This window comes from Anguilla rostrata, chromosome 5, assembly GCF_018555375.3.
Source record: "Anguilla rostrata isolate EN2019 chromosome 5, ASM1855537v3, whole genome shotgun sequence".
Lineage (NCBI taxonomy): Eukaryota > Metazoa > Chordata > Actinopteri > Anguilliformes > Anguillidae > Anguilla > Anguilla rostrata.
The window spans coordinates 5,072,481-5,094,513 of NC_057937.1; the positions used below are offsets into that span (position 1 = coordinate 5,072,481).

Consider the following 22,033-nt stretch of genomic DNA (forward strand, 5'->3'; position numbering starts at 1 on the left):
TTTTTTTTTTGTTTTTTTTTTTTTCGTTTTACATTTTTACGGTGTTGTCACTGCAGTTCACAGGTAAGGAAAGCACACGTTGCCAGGGTAACGCATTTGCACAAGGTAACGTAATGTTCTTACCAAAGGTAAACACGGGGTAGGGTAGGGAAAGGTTTCTTTTTTTTACCAGAGAAAAGGACTCGGCCCCAGACGTTGTAGACGTTTCCGGCGAACGGGTTCGGCCTCAGAGAGGATTTAAACGCTGCAAAGGAAGGAGGAGACGGAGTTTTCAGGCTCGTTTGCATCGGAAATATCCCAGAAGCCGCAAAATCCATTAGTCACCCAAGGTGCACTCGCGAGGGTGCACACAAGCGCGCACAACAAGAACACTTCGATTTTTTAAAAATTCAGACGGGTAACAGATGAGAGGGAAGCCATTGCGGCTCGGAAGGTGCCCTGTTGGGGAGGGGGGAGGGGGAGGAGGAGGGGGGGAGGCTGAACTCTCAGCCACCTGTCTTTTCTAATGAACCCTTCCCAAAATGTGTCAGAGCGCCTGGAATTCTTCAAAATAACTGTTGTCTGAGTACTGCAGGGGTCAGAGAACACAAGCGTGTTAATGTGATTCATAGAGTAACAGTGCCAGACATCGCTAACGATATTCCCAGAACTGTGTGTGTGTGTGTGTGTGTGTGTGTAGCATCACTAAAGCACAAAGACAAGCTAACTATGTTAAGCGAGAACCAATCCTCAAAGCATTCAGATTACTATTTTTTTTTCCCTCTGAATTGTATGTTTCATTGTATGTATGTATATATGTATGTATGTACCACTTATTGTAAAGCGTCTTGAGTTGTACTATATAATAAATTATTATATAATATCAAGACCTAGGACAAAAAAAACCTCAAACTTAAAAAAAAAAAAAAACATATCCTGAACTAGTATAAATCGTAGGGGTGTTAGGTGGGATACAAGGGCGACCAAGTCTGTCAAGATGGCCGACCGTTATGCAGTACATGCAAATCCACACATCCGTAAGTCCCCGTCTGGTAGTGGTGAAAACGGATGTGGATATTCGCGCGCCTCTGGTCGAGTGCTCAAACCCCGTGCTCATTGCATAGCGGGGCTTGGGGCTGAACGCATCCCAGATGACGCGCGCTCCACAGCTGGAGGCTCTCCTGGCCGGAAGGCTCCAGTGAACCCAATTAGCCCCGGACAGGTGTGTGGGGCAGGTGTGGACCCGCCCGCTGCGCTTCGGCTCCGCCCCCGCGCCTGGCCCCGCCCCGCCCCGCCCGGCTCACCTTTGCATCGCGCCAGGAACAGCGGCTTCTCCAGCGGCCGGCTGAACTGCACACGCTCCTGGGAGATGGGCGGAGACGAGGCGCTGGTGCGGAACTTCCCCTCGAACCTGCGCACACACACACACACACACACACGCACACGCACAGACACACACACGCACAGACACACACACACACAAACACACGTATGCACACGCACACACACATACATATACACACAGACACACACACACACCACACAGCACACCACACACACATCTACACACCACACCACACACCACACACGCGCACGGACGCACGCACGCACAGCACACACACCACAAGCACAAACACACACGCGTGCACACCACACACAAACAGAACACACACAACACACACACGCACGATACACAGACACACACACAGTTAATTCATGCATACAGAACGGGACGGGCGGGTCAGATGCGGACTCACCAGCCTGGGTAGAGCAGGTAACGAGCTCTCAGCATCTGCGACTCTGAGAAGCTCCTCTCAGATAAGATCAGCTCCACATCCTCATTCCTGCAACAGACACAGGGGCAGCGTACAGGGGCAGCCTTACAGGGGTTTACTCTCACGCACACAGACACACACACACACACACACAAATGCACGCACGCATGAACACACAGACGCGCACGCACACACACACGGACACACAGACGCGCACGCACACACACACGGACACAGCTTCGTTTGGCTCTAAGTGCCTGTGTTCAGTGACTCTGTTACTCTATGATGTACATGCAGTCCTCTGTTTAAGCTGGATTGACCTGAGTGTGTGTTTGTTGTGACAGGAACGTATTGCAGCAGTTGCTGAAGGTCATGATTAGCTTTACTGCGCTGAGCTTTTCAGGTGACACTGAATTTAACTACTGTGTGCAATGAGTAACCTGAACATACCAGCACTGCAGTCAGCCTAACTGTGCACTACTCCGCGCTGACAAATGCTCTTTCCTTATGATTTAAAAAAATGTTTTAAAAGGCTTCCTACGGCTCTAAAATGTTCTTTCGGTGCTCCATGAAGATTTTAAACATGGAGAAGGAACATTCCCAGGTCTAACAAAATGTACCTTTACTGGCAAGTGCTTCACTTTTTCAAAAACATTCAGGCATTCAGGCATGGCCCAGTTTTGCAGATGGTTGGGTTGTGTCTCAAGTTAAATGGGCAACACTATGGCCTTCATCTGTATTTGATGAAAAATTCGGGAGGAACGGGCTGAACCCCTTTAAGAGGCAGGGGCTGGGGACTGGCTTCGCCAGGTGCATTTAGCCCAGGTGCTAACCTACTCACCTGGTCACCGCGCCTTTCTCTGCGAGGATGAACGCTGCGCTGGGATTGGCTGCTCGGATCAGCTGCTGGAGCTGGTGCAGGAGGGGGTGCCGCTGGTCGCCGGACAGACCGGTGAACGCCACGCAGCTCACCATGCCTGCGCCAAACCACACAACCGCGAGAAACATCAAACAAACCACACAACCATGAGAACCATCAACCAAACACACAACCATGAGAAACATCACCAAACAACTCAACCGCAAGAACCATCATCCATACCACACAACCATGAGAACCATCAACCAAACCACACAACACGGACCATAAACACTCAACCGCAGAAACCATCAACCAACCAACAACCTATCAACCAAACCACTCAACCATGAGAACCATCAGCCAAACCACTCAACTGCATGAAACATCAACCCCAGCGCTCAACTTTACAAGTAAAGCATTCTGTACTCTTCAAAAATATTCAGTCTTTGGTGCCACTATTGGTACTGACAAGCGCACTTATATATCTCAACAAAAAATAGCACAGGTAAGAACACTGCAGCATCTTGAAGGCAACAGTTCTGACAAACAAAGCAATAAGGGCCAAAGGTCAGAGGAAGACAGACTCCAAAATCTTCCACTCTGACTAACGCATAGTGATGCAATGCACCGATATCAATCTTAACCTGTACTGTGGAGCACAACCCTGGCCATGATGCACTAGGAAATGTTTTATAGCGTATAATAGCGAGCAACCATGCAAACGTTGGCTAATTTATGCTAGAATAAAAAGGCACACAAAGGATTATGCATTAGCCTAATTTGCCATCATTGTTTAACAAGAATGAACTCTGCAGTAGCGTTGCCAGAGGCTGAGGAGGTAAATGAATGAAAAAGCCAAACTTCTGACATTTGTTTTCTAGACCAGGGGCAAGGAAGCTCCAGCAGGAAGGGTCTGCTCTAAAATAACACCGAAATGGCAAAATTACTCAACAAATGACACTGTTTGCAAGATTGCAGTCGCAGGATTCTGAAAAGATTTTAAAGCAACCTTTGCTGCTAGGTATGGGGTGATGTGATTGGCCCAGCTGTCGCGGCTAGGTACGGGGTCACGTGATTGGCTCAGCTGTCCCTGCTAGGTGTGGGGTGATATGATTGGCCCAGCCATTGCTGCTAGGTGTGGGGTGATCTGATTGGCCCAGCCATCGCTGCTAGGTATGGTATGGGGTGGTGTGACTGGCCCAGGCCATGGGGTGATATGATTGGCCCAGCTGTTGCTGCTGGATATGGTATGGGTGTAATATGACTGTTATCTTACCCTGGCTGCACTGTTCCAGGAGCTTCGGAAAAAGGAACCTGCGGAGGAGGAGAAAGGGAAGCGTGATCCACCAATCAGACATCAGTATGACTGTGTATCAGTATGATGCCCACTTTCCCACTGTGTTTGACAGGGGCTCTAACAGCCCCTGCCAAGAACAAAGTACCCCAGTGCTAGCCTACGCTAGCCATAGCAGCCCCTGGCATAGCCTACGCTAGCCCTAGCAGCTCCAGCCATAACCTACGCTAGCCCTAGCAGCCCTGGCTACAGCCTACGCTAGCCCTAGCAGCCCTGGCTACAGCCTACGCTAGCCCTAGCAGCCCTGGCTACAGCCTACGCTAGCCCTAGCAGCTCCAGCCACAGCCTACGCTAGCCCTAGCAGCCCCAGCCATAGCCATAGCCTAAGCTAGCCATAGCAGCCCCAGCCTACCCTAACCATACGGGCTCCAGCCACAGCCTACGCTAGCCCGAGCAGCCACAGTCATAGCCCGCGCTACCCTAGCAGCCCCAGCCACAGCCTATGCTAGCCCTAGCAGCCACAGACAACACTAGCCCTAGTAGCCCCAGCTGAGAGGCGTGCTGGTGGGGTTTCCCTGCGTGGGCTCTCGGAAGCGCAGGGGCAGGTTTTTTAAAAGGCTCTCAGCTCTGTGTGAGAATCACCAGCAGAGAGAGAGCGTGAGAGTGAGAGAGAGCGAGAGAGAGAGAGAGAAAGAGAGAGAGAGAGAGAGAGAGAGCACTCAGAGGACTGGACTGCTCAGCTCATTCAGGACCGGAAAGGTCACACACCTTCCGTCGAAGAGAGCTTTTATTAGCACCTCTCAGTCAATCATTGACTCTGGACTGTCGGCCAATCTCAGCTCCTCATTGTTTGTCTGAAGTCTCACAAACAACCCTAAAAAAAAGCTTTATAATGGACCTCAGAAATACTATTCTTTAAAAAAAGGCTCTTTTTTCCCCACCGGTGTGGATTCAGGAAAACACATTCCACCACTTCGACTCTTGTAAACCTGATCAGCCAGCATATCTATGGTTACAGGCAGCAAGGAAGTCACTTGACAGTCTGTCCAAAGGCTTTAGATGCCGTCACAAAACACGGGTGAAACATTGTTGAGCCAGTCTTGCGGGTTAACAGGTAACGATCTTGACTGTTTTTAAGTGATCTTGATGAAGTCATCTTGTTGAAGTCATCGATTCAGAGCCAACAAGGAACCGCTCAGGAAGCTAACATCAGAGGATGGAGCTCAAGTCGCAGAACTTAACGTCCACGCTGGGTGTTTTTCCACCCTGGCTTGCAAGCATCAGTCTGCCGAACAGGATCACACTGACTGTTTACTTCTATAGCCCCCAATTACCCCCCCATCTCGACCCTTTCAGGAAAACAAGAGCCAGTTGATAGGTCACCAGTGACTCAACATGAACGCACATTGAATCATTTACCGCTATCAGCATAATGAATGAATCATAATGAATGACCAACCCGCCACCCTACAAAGAGCCCCGGTCCCACCCGCCACCTTCATTTCCCGCTCATTCTCACCTGCGCTCCATGTAGGAGCTGAGGGGTTTAGTCTCACCTGTGCTCCATGTAGGAGCTGAGGGGATTAGTCTCACCTGTGCACCATGTAGGAGCTGGGGGGGTTAGTCTCATCTGAGGGGATTAGTCTCACCTGTGCTCCATGTAGGAGCTGAGGGGTTTATTGGGGTTATTCTCACCTGTGCTCCATGTAGGAGCTGAGGGGTTTATTGGGGTTATTCTCACCTGTGCTCCATGTAGGAGCTGAGGGGGTCCACACAGGCAGTAACGGCCCCCAGGCTGAAGGCGGTCTGGGCCCTGGGGTCTGGGTGGGTGAGCACTGCCTGCACCACGTCCAGCACGTCTGTGTACCTGTAAGACAGCGCAGCCGTGAGCTGTGTGTGTGTGTGTGTGTGTGTGTGTGTGTGTGTGTGTGTAGTGTGTGTGTGTGTGTAGTGTGGTGTGGTGATGTGTGTGTGTGGTGTTGTGTGTGTGTGTGTGTGTGTGTGTGTGTGTGTGTGAGAGTGAGTGAGAGTGTGTGTATGTGTGTGTGTGTGTGAGTGTATGTGTGTGTGAGTGACTGTGTGTGTGTGGGTGTGTGTGTGAGTGACTGTGTGTGTGTGGGTGTGTGTGTGAGTGACTGTGTGTGTGTGAGTACGTGTGGGTGTGTGCATACAGCATATACACTTATATCGCTGTTCAGCTGGGACAGAAGATAAGTGATATAATGGCTGTAGGATGGCGAGGCTGAAACTGTATCTAGCACACCTTTCCTGACCTGTGTGTTCCGTTAGGAATTTCATATACAGGTAAAACACATCCACGGCCACTTCCTGATATTGTACATACCTGTGTGTACCAGTGTCTAGTGATGCTAATGACTCCGAAGCTACGCAGTTACTTGTTAATGGCTACCAAAGTTCACAATGATTAATCACTAATGAACAATTAAAAAGGAAAACCAGTTTTTATAGGCTATTAGAAGGTCTAAAAAGTGTAGCGACGAGTGCTTTTGTTTTCACACACCAAATGAACCTGATATTTTCCCTTCCAGTCACCTCTCACTGCTTTCATCTCCTGGCGATGCTACAAAGCTGCAGCTGCTGGCTAATTAAACCGCTCTATATTTGTACACACAAGATGGGGCGGCATATGCTTCGCACTGAATCACATCTGAAATGCGGAACGCAACTCCTTACTTTGGACTGATTTCATTTTTGTTGCAGCAAAAATGCTTAACTCTTTCAGGCGTGAGATCGCAAATATGCGATTAGAATGTTCCTAACTGAACATTCTAATGCTGATGTCACAATCGCTACCGGCGATTGAGAACAATGGAGCTCCAGAACAATTTTTAACAAACATTCTAAAAAATCTACTCTACAAAGACACAGAAATAAGTGATGGAAATGTCTCTATTCCTAGGAAAGGCGTGAAGGTAACAGCCGTTTTAAGACCTGCAGTGTAAGTGACTGTGAGCTGGACAGAGGCGCCCCCTGTTGGCGGTAAGCGGCCGTACCCCGGGGTGAGCAGCAGCAGGCGGAGCCCGCGGCGGGTGAGGGCGCAGTGGCGGGTTCCGCGGCTCCTCTGGCTCTCCAGCAGGGAGCTCAGGTACCGCTGCAGGTGAGCCCTGCTGAAGGAGTCGCAGCTGTCCAGGGCGGGGCGGTACACTGCCCACCTGCGGGGGGCACACGGGACACGCTAGGACACCCGCCGCACAAAGCACTGTCACGACAGGCCCAGCCAGAACAACGTCCACATTAAACACTGTCACGACAGGCCCAGCCAGAACAACGTCCACATTAAACACTGTCACGACAGGCCCAGCCAGAACAAGGTCCACATTAAACACTGTCACGACAGGCCCAGCCAGAACAACGTCCACATTAAACACTGTCACGACAGGCCCAGCCAGAACAACGTCCACATTAAACACTGTCAGACAGGCCCAGCCAGAACAGGTCCACACTTAACATGCCGACAGGCCCAGCGAAGACAACCACCGCGCAAAGCACCGTCACGACAGGCCCAGCCAGAACAACATCCACATTAAACACAGTCACGACAGGCCCAGCCAGAACAACGTCCACATTAAACACTGTCACGACAGGCCCAGCCAGAACAACGTCCACATTAAACACTGTCACGACAGGCCCAGCCAGAACAACGTCCACATTAAACACTGTCACGACAGGCCCAGCCAGAACAGCCTCCACAGGAAACTGTCATGACATGCCATGATGACGGCTGTGCCAGGAAACTCTCACACACACACACACCAGCCAAGCTGGAGGAGTCCAGGATGTATGCGCATGCACATATATGCACGCTCTCTCACACACACGCACACACACACACACACCTGCCGTACTCCTTGTTGAGGCTGACCAGGTAGTTGCACAGGCTGTCCTTGTGGCTCCCAGGCAGGCCAGTGATGATGTTGATTACAATCTGCTGACAGACAGAGAAACGCATCAGCCTCCTGACCAGCAGCCAGACCAGAGAGAGAGAGACAGAGAGAAAGAGGGGGGAAGGGACAGACAGGGGGACAGAGGCAGGGGAAAGAGAGAGAGAGAGAGAGAGAGAGAGAGAGAGGGACAGGGGAGAGGGAGAGGGACGGGGGCAGAGGGAGAGGGGGACAGGGGGGCAGAGGGAGGGGGACAGGGGGGCAGAGGGAGAGGGGGACAGGGGGCAGAGGGAGAGGGGGACAGGGGGCAGAGGGAGGGGGACAGGGGGGCAGAGGGAGGGGACAGGGGGGCAGAGAGAGAGGGACAGGGGGCAGAGGAGAGGGGGACAGGGGGGCAGAGGAGGGGGACAGGGGGGCAGAGAGAGAGGGGACAGGGGGCAGAGAGAGGGGGACAGGGGGCAGAGGGAGGGGGACAGGGGGCAATGAGAGGGGGACAGGGGGCAGAGGGAGAGGGACAGGGGGGCAGAGGGAGGGGGACAGGGGGGCAGAGGGAGAGGGACAGGGGGGCAGAGGGAGAGGGACAGGGGGGCAGAGAGAGGGGGACAGGGGGGCAGAGGGAGAGGGGGACAGGGGGGCAGAGGGAGAGGGACAGGGCGCACCTTGTCGGCCGGGGCGCGCGGCGGTGCTGTGGGCTCTCGTTTGGGGAACAGGTCCTCCAGGTGCGCGCTCTGCAGGCTCTCCTGGCCCACAGTGCTCAGCGCCAGGTGCTGCAGGAAGCTGAAACACAGACAGCAGCCGCGCGTGAGACAGGACAGCAGGGAGATTAAATCAGGGAACGGTAACCGGCCGTCAGAGATACGCTGCTGGACGCTAAATGGATGTGGCTGGACACGAGTACAGCCACCCGCAGCTATGGATCCGCCCTGGCCTGTACATCTCACTGCACTGAAGGCCAGCGAGTCGCACACAGAGCACCGATTCCTGTGATTGGCTGGATGGGAGGAAGGGGGCGTGGCTAGAGAGGGACACTCAGGAGAAAGAGTCATCTGTAGAGGAAATTATGGAGGAGTGTGGGGATTGTGGGTAATGTACTATAGTAGGAAAGGGTGGATTGTGAGTAATGTAGTGTAGGTGGAAGGAGAGTGTGGATTGTAGGCAATGCACAGTAAGAGGAAGAGCGTGGATTGTGGGTATTATAGTGTAGGTGGAAAGAGAGTGTGCATTGTGGGTAATGTAGTGTAGGAGAAAGGAGAGTATGGATTGTGGGTGATGTAGGACTGTGGGAATAGTTACATGTCGAGCTCGGGCAGTTCAGCGCACACAGCCTTCAGGTTGCCCCTGCGCTCAGACGCTGGGAGGGCGTGGCTCTCGTACAGCCTGTCCAATCGGGAGAGCCTGAGGAAGCAGGGAACACCAATCAGGATCCATCACTTTCCCACCACTGTTACAATTTACTATTGGGACATTTAGCAGATGCCAAGGCAAAACATTTTAAGGAAAGGAAACACATTTCACATTTAACAAACACCACCACCATAGATCCATAATGTGTATGGTACTGCATCCAATTTAGTTACAGTATGAGAGTGTTTATTCAGTGCCAGTGCGTAGATATAGAGTGACAGTGTATATTTAGGTCTAGTGTGTAGTTAGTGTGACAGTGTGTTCAGTGTCAGTGTGCAGCTACAGTGTAACTGTGAGGGACTCACATGCTTCTCTGCTCCAGTGAGAGCTGTTCACTGCCCACCAGCTGCAGAAGCAGTCCTGCATCAGAGTTCTGCTGCCACACTGCCAGCACCTGCAACACACACACACACACACACACGCTTAACTTCCCCACAAAACACACTGCCAGTATCTGAGCATACACACACTTAACGTCCATACAAAACACACTGCCGGAACCAGCAAAATATGCACACATGCACAAACTTAACGTCCCTACAAAAACACTCTCCCAGGCCTAAAACATATACACACACACTTAACGTCCCCACAAAACTGCCAGAACCTGAAACATACACACACTTAACGTCCCCACAAAACACACCGTCAGCACCTGAACACACACACACAATTAATGTCCCCACAAAACACATTGCCCGATTAAGAGCCTCTGCTAAATGAAAGCGATGTGATGTAATGGCGCGTCAGCCCTTGTGTGAGTAGATACTGTACCTGTGAGTAAAAGGCCCTGTAGCTCTTGGACTTGGGTTGCAGGGCAAAGGCCAAACAGTGGGAGGCGCTGTGGAGCTGGAAGGGCAGGTGGGGGAGCAGGGTGCCCTTGTACTCCACAAACAGAGATGTAGCAGAGCTGGAGGAGTCCTGTGTGCGCGCACACACACACACACACACAGACACAAACACACAGTCAGATAACAGTTGTTGCAATACAGAGACATCAATCTCTCAGTTGAAACAGACTCTGTTTGTCCGGTTGAGGGAAGGCTAAGGATTGGATTGCAGGTCGCAGGTCACCCAGACACACTACAGATGAAAACAGCCACACCCTGGTGGCCTCTTGGAGCACACCCACAATGCACCAGGCTTCTCTATTGTGCCAATTCCAAGCTCTGAGGCTTCACAACGGAGGAACTGAACCCTTCTCTGCATCTCCACACAAATTAAACAAAAACTGAGAAGCTATTTTAGCTGCCCCAGGGGCTGATGGGAGTGACAGGCCAAGGTCAGCACAACTGACGCCCGGTGATCCATCTCAGTCCAGGAAGAGAGGGACTTTGAGCCGTACTTTGTGTCCAACGAGCCCAGCGAACGACCCACCCAAGTCCCGTCCAAACAAACACTTCCCCACAATGGGCTGGCCCCTCTCCCACCCCCTCTGTCTCGCCCCCCCATGGCGGGGCGGGGCGGGGTGCTGGGCCTACCCCGTCATAGAACTTGAGAGCGCTGATGAGGTTCTTGGACAGGGTGACGCTCCCGTAGCGGGGGTGCACAAACAGGATCCCCTCCGAAAAGAAACTGATTTTACCTGCAATCAAAGGTTGGGGAAAAATTTACAACAAAGAATCACGATGAATCTCTTTTTAATTTGTTTCCCAAACAATAGACAGAGTGACGACAGAGGTGAGACAGGAGTGTGACAGACAGGGAATGTGGACAGACAGAGGAGTGAAGGATTGATTACAGAGGAGATGTAGATAAGGGATTTACGCAGGTGAGATGTAGAGGGGATGTATACAGATAGGTTGAAGGAATGATACAGGTAAAGATAGTAAGTATAGGGGATTATATACAGTAGATGTAGGGTATGGATGTTTATACGAGTAAGCTGTAGGGGTATGAGGGATTGATACGCAGGTGAGATGTAACGTATAGGGGATTGATACGCAGGTGAGATGTAACGTATAGGGGATTGATATACAGGTGAGATGTAGCGGTATAGGGGATTGATATACAGGTGAAATGTAGCGGTATAGGGGGCGGGTGAACGGCAGTGAGGAGTCTCACCTTCCTCGGGGGCACAGAGCAGGCTGCTGGAGAAGACCACAGCGGTCTCCCCCACAGAGAGAGGAGTCCCCAAACAAGAGCCCTCTTCCTCCTGCACACACACACACACACACACACACACACACACACACACATTAACCACACCGCTAGTTCCAGAATGCCCTTCTCTCTCTGCATGCACTACCCACAGGACTGAGCTCTAAGCAGGTAATGACCACTGATCTAGCATCAGCATGGAAAAGGGCAGTAAACCACAGCCTTGCTCTAAGCAGATACCGGCTGCTGATCTGGGATCAGTATGGAAAAGGGCAGTAAACCACAGCCTTGCTCTAAGCAGATACGCTGCGATCTGCATATAACATGGTTCAGATGGGGTCTGGTGAGAAGGGCAGTCCGCCTTCTCTAAGCAATATGCAGGCGTTGAGCTTGCTTTGAGAGTCTCACATCCGACTCCTCAACCTGCAACACACACACGCACACACACACACACAAACACATACACAGAGTGGGGTCATCCAAGACAGAACGGCATCATCAAACGTGCACTACAGACTAGGCTGAGGACATCTTCACAGCCTGCTCCTAATCTGCCGCAGCATGTGTGTCCTCCTTTCACCAATCAAAAGCCTGGGAAACGGCTCAAAGAGACACGTCGTTCTGCCGTTATCAAGCACTGATAAGCACCGCGCGCACAAACAGGAGAGCTCATCACAACCACCGCTGTCACGTCAATAAAGCCCCGCCCGTGCATCGGTGGCGGAAACCTTCTGGCGTTTCATCCTTGCACTTGTGTTCGCTCTGCAGGTAGTTCTGGATTCTAGAGTTCTCGAGCTTCCAGTGAAGAGTTCGGTTGCTTTTTTATTCTTTATGTTCAATTCACCCAAAAAAAGGTAACCAAAGCGAGAACTCAGCAGCCGTTTGTGAAGAGAACCCGGGGGGACGAAAGAAATAGGTGCAGCAAAGCACCATGGGACCACCGGATCATCCTTACCGACATCTGATTGGCCAGACACAGAGAGGCTATTTGGAGGGAATTTGACCAGGACACCAAGGTTAAAAGCCCTACTCTTTGTGAAAGAGATGGGGAACTGTCTGTAACTGACCACGGTGATTCAGGACCTCAGGTTAATGAATCGTCCAAACAGAGCCGCAGCACTAGGTTTTGATTTTAATTGGGTGCAGGGTGAAGAGTGCCCCCTATTGGCCATCCAACATTACAGCTGGTTTTAGAGATATTGATACAAACAGGGTTAGGTGTGACACTAACAGAAGTTATCTTAGGTAAAGATGTTATGGTAGACTGCCAAACATGCAGCTGCACATAAACAGATGACACAATAATTAAATAATAACGAACATAGGCTACAATTCCGAAAGATACACTATAAAGCACAATAATTACAATATTTTTCAAAAATTTTGATCATATATGATTCATACTTATGTGAGTTGGCGATACATTAGACATGCACATTGGGATCAGTCCATTAGCACTACAGTGCTGCACGACTCATTAGCAGACTCCTTTATGCACTGTGGCTTACAGTCCCTGTCACTCATTCATTCAGGGCGGGGCTTAATGGCCGCCGTTGGCAGAGTTCAGAGTTCAGATGCTGAGGTCAGAGTTCAGAGGTCAGAGGTTGGGGGGGGGTCACTCACCAGCCAGGAGACGTAGCGTGGGACGCCGGCCGTCAGGACGGTGAAGCAGCTGTCCGAGGAAACGCCGCCGTCTGCAGAAGCGACAGGAATTACCATAAGGGGGTGTGGCTTCACAGAGACACGCCCACTCAGTGGTTTCAGAGACACACCCAGTAAACTACATACCCATGATATTGTATGAGATAGGCATTGTATGATTCATCTCATCTCATTAAGACGTGCCCCCCATATCAAACATGCCCACTCTGCAGTATCAGAGGCACCCCCCCCTCCGCTCACAGACACGCTACTCGCTGAGACGCCTCTGGTGTATGACAGGCCCACTCAAACAGAGACCCGCCCACTCTTCTCCTTCTCAGGTACGCAGCCCTACAGGCCGAGCCCCCCTCCCTGGTTTCTGCCATTGAAAATGAGACCCCGCTACTGAAGTAACATAGCAACCACGCCCAAAAAAGAGAGGGAGGCCCTGCCTGGTTCCTGAATGTAGACGGTGGACTCCAGGAAGGACTCGGAGAAGACTACAGATCCCAGGTCCCCTCGGCCGAACTGCAGGTCTGGAATGTCGTGAACCGTCATGGAGGCCTGAGAGAACAAGGAAATGCTCACATGTAAGTGTGGTACGGCCGCACATCGGCCCTTTAAATTGTGAGGTCACAAATATGCGATTAGAATGTTCTCCACTGACAGATTCTAATGCTGATGTAACAATCACTACTGGTGACTGAAAGCAACAGAGTTCTAGAACACTGATTTCGAATTCTGAACAAATCTTGCTTTCACAAGCAATAAGAGCTCAAATGGTTTTCATTGTTAGCATGCTACAGCGCCACACAAAAAAAAAACGTGACTTACTGTTTTCACCAGGAATCTGCTCTCCTCGTCGTCCAGGGGGACGATTCTAAAAGTGAAAAGAGGAAAACAATGAGGGGTCGCGCAGACAATACGGCTACACATGACCGTGAAACGCTCCTATGGGAGGGCTACTCATCCTGCAGAACAATCCTGTAAAAACTCTATATTACAAAGGCCTGCCCGCTGGACATTTAATACAGGAAGAGACCTTAATACAAGAACAGGGATCACACATTTCCTGCCTGTGCCCAAGAATGGGTTTTTAATAGACTCACTGACCTGTCTATAAATGACAAAATACGACAAAACAATTACTTCCAGGAACACAAGGAAACCAAGGGGAATTTTCATTCAATTTCATTTTTAGAAATGATACACAAAACTGAAGTCTTTACAGCTTTATGCCTATCTAGGTCTTTTAAAGAAAGGATGGGTGTGGCCAAGGTTAAAATGGGGGAGTGGCCAGGTACCACTGAGGGACAGCTCACAACTTAAAGCGACACTACATTTCGACTAAAAACAGTCAATATCTTTGGGAAAATGTCTCCGTCAAGCACACAGAGAATAATCACAGTGCACTGGAAAATGAATTACTACCAGAGGAAGAGAGAAAGTTAAAAACCAACCTTCCTTCATTATTCACAGCCTGGATGTCAAACATGGCTTTGGATCTGTCAGTAAAAACAACGTTCATGTTAAACGTCTGACCACCCAGCTCTTATTCTAAACAACAAATCCTGGACGAGCCCACGGTAAAAAGCAATCAATATGCTCAATTAATTAAATAAGTCATTTTCTCTATTTAAATTTGGTGGATAAATGGCGAGTTTTTTTTGCGGAGAAAGAGAGAACAGGGTTACCTGAGAACATTCTTGTACTCGGGCAGGTTGAAAATGTCCAAAGACATCAGGAAGGTCCGCTCAGCTATGTCTTTAGCCTATAAAATGGGAAAAAAAATTATTTGTAATAAACATGCAAGCAGAGATCATACACAACTGCTCTACACAACACACAATTCATTTATGGAATGTAGTCCAGGGAGGAAAAAGTTACCAAAGAACCAGACAGATTGCAGGAAAAAGGAGTGAAATTAGAAGTACTGACAAGGTCTGCACTGTACGCCATTTTACCAACCATCACTAGTTTTCAGGCTCATCCTAAAACAGCGATGATATGCCTGTATGGACCACCGGGAGGCGCTGTTGTATTGGGACTGTGTGTCGGCAGGTGGCTGTTGCCATGCGGAGGGCGCTACGTTTCGACGGGAGGCTCACCTTGGCAGCGCTGCTGGTGCAGGAGTAGCACTTCATGCCCGCCAAAACCGCCTCGACCGCGGCTTCATACAGCTGAGACAGCAGCCTGGGGGGAAGAGACACGTTTACAGCACAGACATACAGGGTGACAGGTTATAAACACACACACACACACACACACACACACACACACACACACACATACATGCTAGGACACACACACACACACACACACACACACACACACACATTCATATACGCACGCACACACACACACAAACAGACACACACACACAGTGAACTCACATCAGTTCCGTCTTCTTGTGTTGCTCATTGTCTTTCCCTGAAACAAGCAAACAGAGCAGGTAACTCTACACACCGCTAACAACTGAGCCTGTTCACTACAATGTTCCTCACAATACTTAACACGTCACGATACAAGGATCAGGTTGTGATATATGTCACGACACAAAGGGTCACCATACAGCTCACACTGCGAAAAAACTATGTGTATCACCATATGAGCCGGGGTCATAATGCAACGGCTGCCATCAGGCAACAATCATGGGCTGAGCCCTATCACAACATGATTCATGTCACAACATATAATGACACTCAACATAATTAAACAAACATACGAGCATATACTTTCACCGTGACTTCGGTAGCGCCAAACTATATCTTTATTCTGCCATCATTTTCATTCTGAATCAAACGTGGATTGAACCATGCACTTAAATCCAAACTCAAGTGCATTTTCTACAAGGCAGAGAACATGTACAAACACAGACGCAGTCACACCGTCCTTTCATGCAAACAGCGAATAAAAGCCAGAGAGCTGTGGTTCTGTAGAGCGGCTCTGAGTACCTGCCTGCCTGCCTGCCTGCAGGACAAATTACACGCATTTACACACCGCAGGCAAACAGCTCTGATTGGACCGCGGGGACGCTGCTGGCGCTGATGCAATCACACGTTACAAATGAAAACCTCTCAGCGCAGCGCGCTCACATACCGCCAGGAGTACGGATGTGACATGAGACACAGGGAGGCAGAAAGCATCGGGGGGTTATGATTAAGGCTATTATATGTGGAAAACCACACGCGGAAGGGGATAGTGTGCGGTTTGGCGAGGTAGGTTCAAGTAAAGCTGGCCTGGAACAGGCACTACGTGATGACAGTTTAGCCATCATGCGAGATTTCTAAAGACAGCTGTTCCATGGGAACAGGTATAGCTTGTGGTTTGGCAGGATGGTTGTGAAGGACAGGCTGGAACAGGATAGTGTGCAGTTTAGCAGGATGATGTTAAAGACATGCCTGGAACGGGATAGTGTGTGGTTTGGTGGGACAGTTGTGAAAGACAGGCCTGGAACAGGATAGTGTGCAGTTTGGCAGGATGGTTGTGAAGGACAGGCCTGGAACAGGATAGTGCGCAGCCTAATACTCTGAGCTCAGGGAGCTGGAATAGCCTTAACTCCAGACAGATCTCTGTGCAGTGGTGACAGAGGGGTTATTGACCCTGATGGGGGGGGGGAGGTGTTTGGGGCCCTGTGTCTGGGCCCCTAGGGGCCGAGGAGAAGAATAGGCGCAGTGCGAGCGGCTTCCCTCTATTGTCCTGTCCTGGACCTTGGACTCGCATACTGAGCTGCCAAAACTGCCCCACCCCTGGCTGCCCCCCCACCCCCCAAAAGAAGCAAAACAAGAGGGTGAGGTTTCGCAAACCCCGATAATGGGTAAAACGACATGCTGTCAATCACAGTTTCAACCAATCAAAGTAAGTTCCACTCTACTTATGGAAAAAAAAGGATTAGCTCACACCAGTGAGCATACGTTAGCTCTGTCCTTTCCCTAATCTCGCGGAGCTACACTCTCTCATTGGTGCTGGACTGGGCTCCACAGGGAGTTTGACAGGACTTAAAACGGCGCAGTGGGGGTGGGGGGTGGGGGGTGGGGGGGGTCGCAGTACCCAGGTAGGGGATGTGGGTGGTGCCGAAGAAATAGGTCCGAGAGCAAGCCAGCGGGCCCTTGGGTCCCACGCACTGGATGAGCTGAGAGCGAGAGAGAAAGAGAGGGAGGGAGAGAAAGAGAGAGATTGTTATTGTAATGGCTGACTCATTAAACAACCCTTCGGCATTGTGGATTTTAAAATATGTCTTTCTTAGAAAGCATTCTGAATGTGAAATTTAATATCAGAGGGTTCCACTCTGTGGTACGGCACACTGAGTGCATACATCGCCAGCAGGCAAGAGAAAAAGCAGGATGAGTTCCCAGAATCCTCCACATGACCACTGGTGTAACCTGACGTGTTTTGTGGGTTTTACACAGTCAGAGTGATGCCTGAGGGGTGGGGATTTTGGGGGTGGGGGGGGTCCTCACCATGTGCTTGGCGGGGGTCCCCTGCGCCCCCGTGTTTCGGACCTGGTGCCCCTCGGAGGGGAAGGTGAAGCAGTAGCTCTGCATGTCCTCCCTGGAGGAGTGGCTCCCGAAAAGCAGGAACGGCTGCCGGCTCTTACTGCAACGGGACGAGAGCGGGGCGAGGTCACACGGCGGCAAATACAGGAAGTGACATCATGTGAAGGCAGCGATCGCAGTACAGGAAGCAGAACCCACCTTTTGTCAGTGATGTGGCTGGAGATGAGGCCGTGGGAGAAATAGCTTCGGAATGGCTGTGGATATGAGCACGAGAGAGTGTTAGGGCCAATCACCCTCAAGAGATCCAGCACCTGGCAACATCATGCGTTCTGGTTGGTCCATGGCTGCTCTACCATAGCATACAGAAAACTAAAGATAATATTCTAATATGGTTAAAGATATTAATCCAGCAGAGTGGCTAATTGTGTAATCCTGTTCCTGCAGGACTTGGCGCATGATGATGATGCGTGCAGGAGGGGGCGGGGCTTGGTCACCTCCCCGGCCTGTGCCTCGGACAGCTCCAGGACGGACGAGTGGCTCTCCATGTCCATGCTGGAGAAGAAGCTGGCCCACTGCTTCTCAAATGCCTGCAGGTCCTGAAAGAACAGAACAGCCCAAACATGCCACCGGTCAGATTCAGCCAATCAGAATTCACACTCCACAGCTCCACCCCGTCTCCATGATTCAGCCAATCACCCTTCACACTCCACAGCTCCACCCCTTCTCCCTGATTCAGCCAATCAGCCTTCAGCACCTCTCTATGAACATATGAACACACAGAGCTGAGCAGTATTACCTCAGTCAGCAGTATCTCCAGGGAGACGGGATCCATTCTGCTGTAGATCTTCCACAGCTTCTCGCTCATGTCAATCAGCTGCAGCACAGACAGGGCACAGACAGAGCATTAGAACAGTATTTACCCCTTTGAAGGGCCGTTTTTTAAATAATTCTAAGTCAGTGTTCTAGAACAACACTGCTTTCAGTTACCAATAGTGATTGTGACATCAGCATTAGAATGTTCAGTTAAGAACATTCTAATCACATATTTATGACCTTACAGGCATTTAAACATTTTTGGCACATAATTAAAAAAATTGAAAAAGAAAAGGGCCAGAGCTGTTCGGTACCTTGTGCTTCATCGTGAAGAACCCCCCGCCCCCGATCCCCTCCAGGGCGAAGGCCTGGATGATGGGCCACTTCTCCACCATGAACATGTCAAACTTCTGCACGTGCCCTGTGTACACACAACCACGGGGGGTTACTGCTGGCTTCCACCGAACAGGAAGTGAACCAGCTTACTCAGATACTGCATCCTGACAGCTGCACCGACTTCAGCATCACAGAGGACATGAGCCGAGAAATATCTGAGGGAATTAACTGTGCCGGCCTGTTTAAAAATATACAGCCATCCAGTATTATAATCTATGGCTCTACTGTACTGACTTTGGTATTTATCCTGGTAGCTACTGGGATGGTATGTACCCTGGGAGCTGTAGTCATACTGATCAGATTAGGCGGGTAGTTACCCTGGGAGCTGTAGTCATACTGATCAGACTAGGACGGTATTTACCCCTGGGAGCTGTAGTCATACTGATCAGACTGGGATGGTATTTACCCTGGGAGCTGTAGTCATACTGATCAGATTAGGCGGGTAGTTACCCTGGGAGCTGTATGGCACTCCAATGCGGCTGCAGTCCTGCACCATGTTGACGAAGCTGGAGATCTTGAATTCCTCAGCTGCCTCCTCATCTTCATACTGGACATGGAGGGAGAAACAGACAGACCACTGCTTTCAGACAACTCTTCACACCACACACACAGACACACAGACAGGCAGACACACAGACAGACAGACAGACAGACAGTCACAGTCAGACAGGCAGACAGACACCCAGTCAGAGAGACAGACAGACAGACACGCAGACAGACAGACAGACACACAGACACACACAGACAGACACACAGACACGCAGACAGACAGACACACAGACACACACAGTCAGACACACAGACAGACAGACAGACAGACAGACAGACAGACAGACAGACAGGCAGACAGGCAGACAGGCAGACAGGCAGACAGGCAGACAGACACACAGACAGGGCTCACCTCGGTCTCGGTCATGCAGTGCAGGCGCAGGTTCCTCCAGTGGGAGACGTAGGGCAGGAGGGAGCCGTAGTTGACCGGGTTGCAGTACAGGTGCACGCTCTCCGCTGTGATGAGCAGGATCACGTCTGCAGGGGGGAGAGAGGCCGCCATGTCAGAGCAGCCTCGGAGGCGCTCCTGTAACTCTACAGCTTGGCTTTCTCTTCTTTTCTCCTCTATTCTTTTATGACACCGCAGGGCAAATGACAATGCTCATCCTGTTTTCCTCTGGCTGTGTGTCTCTGGTGAAAAGGTCTGCTCGCTGCTTTCACAGCAGACGTAAATCAAGGTCCTTTCTTACAGGAGATAAAAAAAAGTACGAATTTCTTTTTTTCTTTAGAAAGACAGAATTCTATTTTCCCCTGGAGAGGAACATTGATTTTTTTTCCCATTAGAACATAAAGGGCATCGCTTTTTTACCCACAGAACTGAGTGTAATTATCAAACTGCGCAGCCATTCTGAGAGGAAAATGAGAATAATCCCAGCATTCAACTCTGCCAGAGCAGCTCCCACTCAGCTGCACACCCACAGCACTTTGCTCCTTTCAGTCCGAGAAACCAGTCTAAGCGAAGGGACACAGCGCCATCTACTGGCAACATACAGCACTGCACCCGTCAGTGTACTTGGCAGAGGCCCCCCACAGCAAAGGCCGATATGCTTCGAGATTTACTTCAGCCATTTTGTTTTATTTTACTTAAAACAAAAAAAAACACCGTTACATCAGAGGCCTCATACACCATGGGACCTGAGCTGTACTGAGGGACCTTATACACCACAGGAGCTGAGCTGTACTGAGGGACCTTATACACCACAGGAGCTGAGCTGTACTGAGGGACCTTATACACCACAGGAGCTGAGCTGTACTGAGGGACACTCACCGTCCAGCACCTCCTCAGGGAACTCCTCACAGAAGCGGTCCAGCTGCAGCTGGCTCTGGCTGTACAGCCCGAAGAACAGGAAGTTGGCCAGCTCACTGCAGCCCTCATTGTACCTGCTGTCAATGCCTGCAGCGACAGACGACATGCACGACATCACGATGACATCACAATGGCATTACACTGACTCACCCTCCGCAATGACATCGCACTGACTGTACAAATCCAGACATTCCAAAGGCTGCACATATGAACAGACTAATTTCATAGAGTTAATTCACAATTCTAAATATGATATCTATCTGAATATCTTGCTTCTTGACTTGTGTGAAGTGGCCTCAGGTTGCATGCGCCACAGGAAATAGCTCATACTGAAAATACTACACCTTTTTTCGTCTTCTTAGGAAGCACACACTCAAATTGAAATATATTTCTTTGAAAAGCAGAAAGGGAACTATCCCTTTAGTGCAGTAAGAACAGTTATGTGCTTCAGGTGACCACCAGGGGGCAGAAGTGCACCACAGCTGGTCAGGTCGCTGTAAAACGCGCACATCTGTCCTAAAGGGGCCTTCTTTTGGCTGTTTGAGGGGGAGTTGCTGGGAACAGGAGAGAATGCACGTACAGCGAGAATCTCCCCATCGTGACAGTCACAGGGTTCTGAGGTACTTTCCTGTATATGTGCCAGTCATCCCGATCAGCATTCAAACAACGTCTGAGCAACGTGATCCTAACGCTCCCTTAGCGTTAAAACAACGTCATCATAACATTCCCCAAGCGTTAAAACATCAGAGTAACACCATCCTTAGCGTTCCCCCAACGTTAATATGACATCAGAGTAACGGCAAGCCTAATGTTCCCCCAGCTAAATCACCAGAGTAACGGCAAGCCTAATGTTCCCCCAGCTAAATCACCAGAGTAACGGCAAGCCTAACGTTCCCCCGGCGCTAAGATACCAGCGGGCTAACGTCATGCGTAATGCTCGCCAAGCACCGAAACGCCAGCAGAGTAACTGCTATCAGAACCGGCAGTGAAACGCCAGCAGAGTAACTGCTATCAGGATCGGCACTGAAACACCAGCAGAGTAACTGCTATCAGGACCGGCAGTGAAACACCAGCAGAGTAACTGCTATCAGGACCGGCAGTGAAACGCCAGCAGAGTAACTGCTATCAGAACCGGCAGTGAAACGCCAGCAGAGTAACTGCTATCAGGACCGGCAGTGAAACACCAGCAGAGTAACTGCTATCAGAACCGGCACTGAAACGCCAGCAGAGTAACTGCTATCAGGACCGGCAGTGAAACGCCAGCAGAGTAACTGCTATCAGAACCGGCAGTGAAACGCCAGCAGAGTAACTGCTATCAGAACCGGCACTGAAATGCCAGCAGAGTAACTGCTATCAGGACCGGCAGTGAAACGCCAGCAGAGTAACTGCTATCAGGACCGGCAGTGAAACGCCAGCAGAGTAACTGCTATCAGAACCGGCAGTGAAACGCCAGCAGAGTAACTGCTATCAGAACCGGCAGTGAAACGCCAGCAGAGTAACTGCTATCAGAACCGGC

The 22,033-nt window shown here is 50.4% G+C and overlaps 1 protein-coding gene across 1 annotated transcript in view; it reads right to left on the reverse strand.

The window, feature by feature from the left end:
* The window catches only part of dnaaf9 (dynein axonemal assembly factor 9), a 37,523-nt gene that overhangs the window by 8,842 nt on the left and 6,648 nt on the right, over positions 1 to 22,033 (reverse strand). The window contains exons 3-33 of the mRNA XM_064334723.1: positions 20,479 to 20,604; positions 19,564 to 19,688; positions 19,113 to 19,209; positions 18,581 to 18,687; positions 18,250 to 18,327; positions 17,948 to 18,049; positions 17,652 to 17,707; positions 17,418 to 17,553; positions 17,008 to 17,089; positions 15,351 to 15,387; positions 15,066 to 15,150; positions 14,652 to 14,728; positions 14,418 to 14,462; positions 13,792 to 13,837; positions 13,410 to 13,521; positions 12,940 to 13,010; positions 11,689 to 11,739; positions 11,281 to 11,371; positions 10,698 to 10,801; positions 9,991 to 10,137; positions 9,522 to 9,610; positions 9,106 to 9,207; positions 8,472 to 8,589; positions 7,768 to 7,856; positions 6,925 to 7,083; positions 5,652 to 5,777; positions 3,893 to 3,930; positions 2,596 to 2,731; positions 1,737 to 1,823; positions 1,284 to 1,390; positions 170 to 244 (exon numbers count right to left, since the gene is read on the reverse strand). Of these exons, the coding sequence (XP_064190793.1) occupies positions 170 to 244; positions 1,284 to 1,390; positions 1,737 to 1,823; positions 2,596 to 2,731; positions 3,893 to 3,930; positions 5,652 to 5,777; positions 6,925 to 7,083; positions 7,768 to 7,856; positions 8,472 to 8,589; positions 9,106 to 9,207; positions 9,522 to 9,610; positions 9,991 to 10,137; positions 10,698 to 10,801; positions 11,281 to 11,371; positions 11,689 to 11,739; positions 12,940 to 13,010; positions 13,410 to 13,521; positions 13,792 to 13,837; positions 14,418 to 14,462; positions 14,652 to 14,728; positions 15,066 to 15,150; positions 15,351 to 15,387; positions 17,008 to 17,089; positions 17,418 to 17,553; positions 17,652 to 17,707; positions 17,948 to 18,049; positions 18,250 to 18,327; positions 18,581 to 18,687; positions 19,113 to 19,209; positions 19,564 to 19,688; positions 20,479 to 20,604 (2,901 nt within the window). The remainder of the gene's footprint in view (positions 1 to 169; positions 245 to 1,283; positions 1,391 to 1,736; positions 1,824 to 2,595; positions 2,732 to 3,892; positions 3,931 to 5,651; positions 5,778 to 6,924; positions 7,084 to 7,767; positions 7,857 to 8,471; positions 8,590 to 9,105; positions 9,208 to 9,521; positions 9,611 to 9,990; positions 10,138 to 10,697; positions 10,802 to 11,280; positions 11,372 to 11,688; positions 11,740 to 12,939; positions 13,011 to 13,409; positions 13,522 to 13,791; positions 13,838 to 14,417; positions 14,463 to 14,651; positions 14,729 to 15,065; positions 15,151 to 15,350; positions 15,388 to 17,007; positions 17,090 to 17,417; positions 17,554 to 17,651; positions 17,708 to 17,947; positions 18,050 to 18,249; positions 18,328 to 18,580; positions 18,688 to 19,112; positions 19,210 to 19,563; positions 19,689 to 20,478; positions 20,605 to 22,033) is intronic.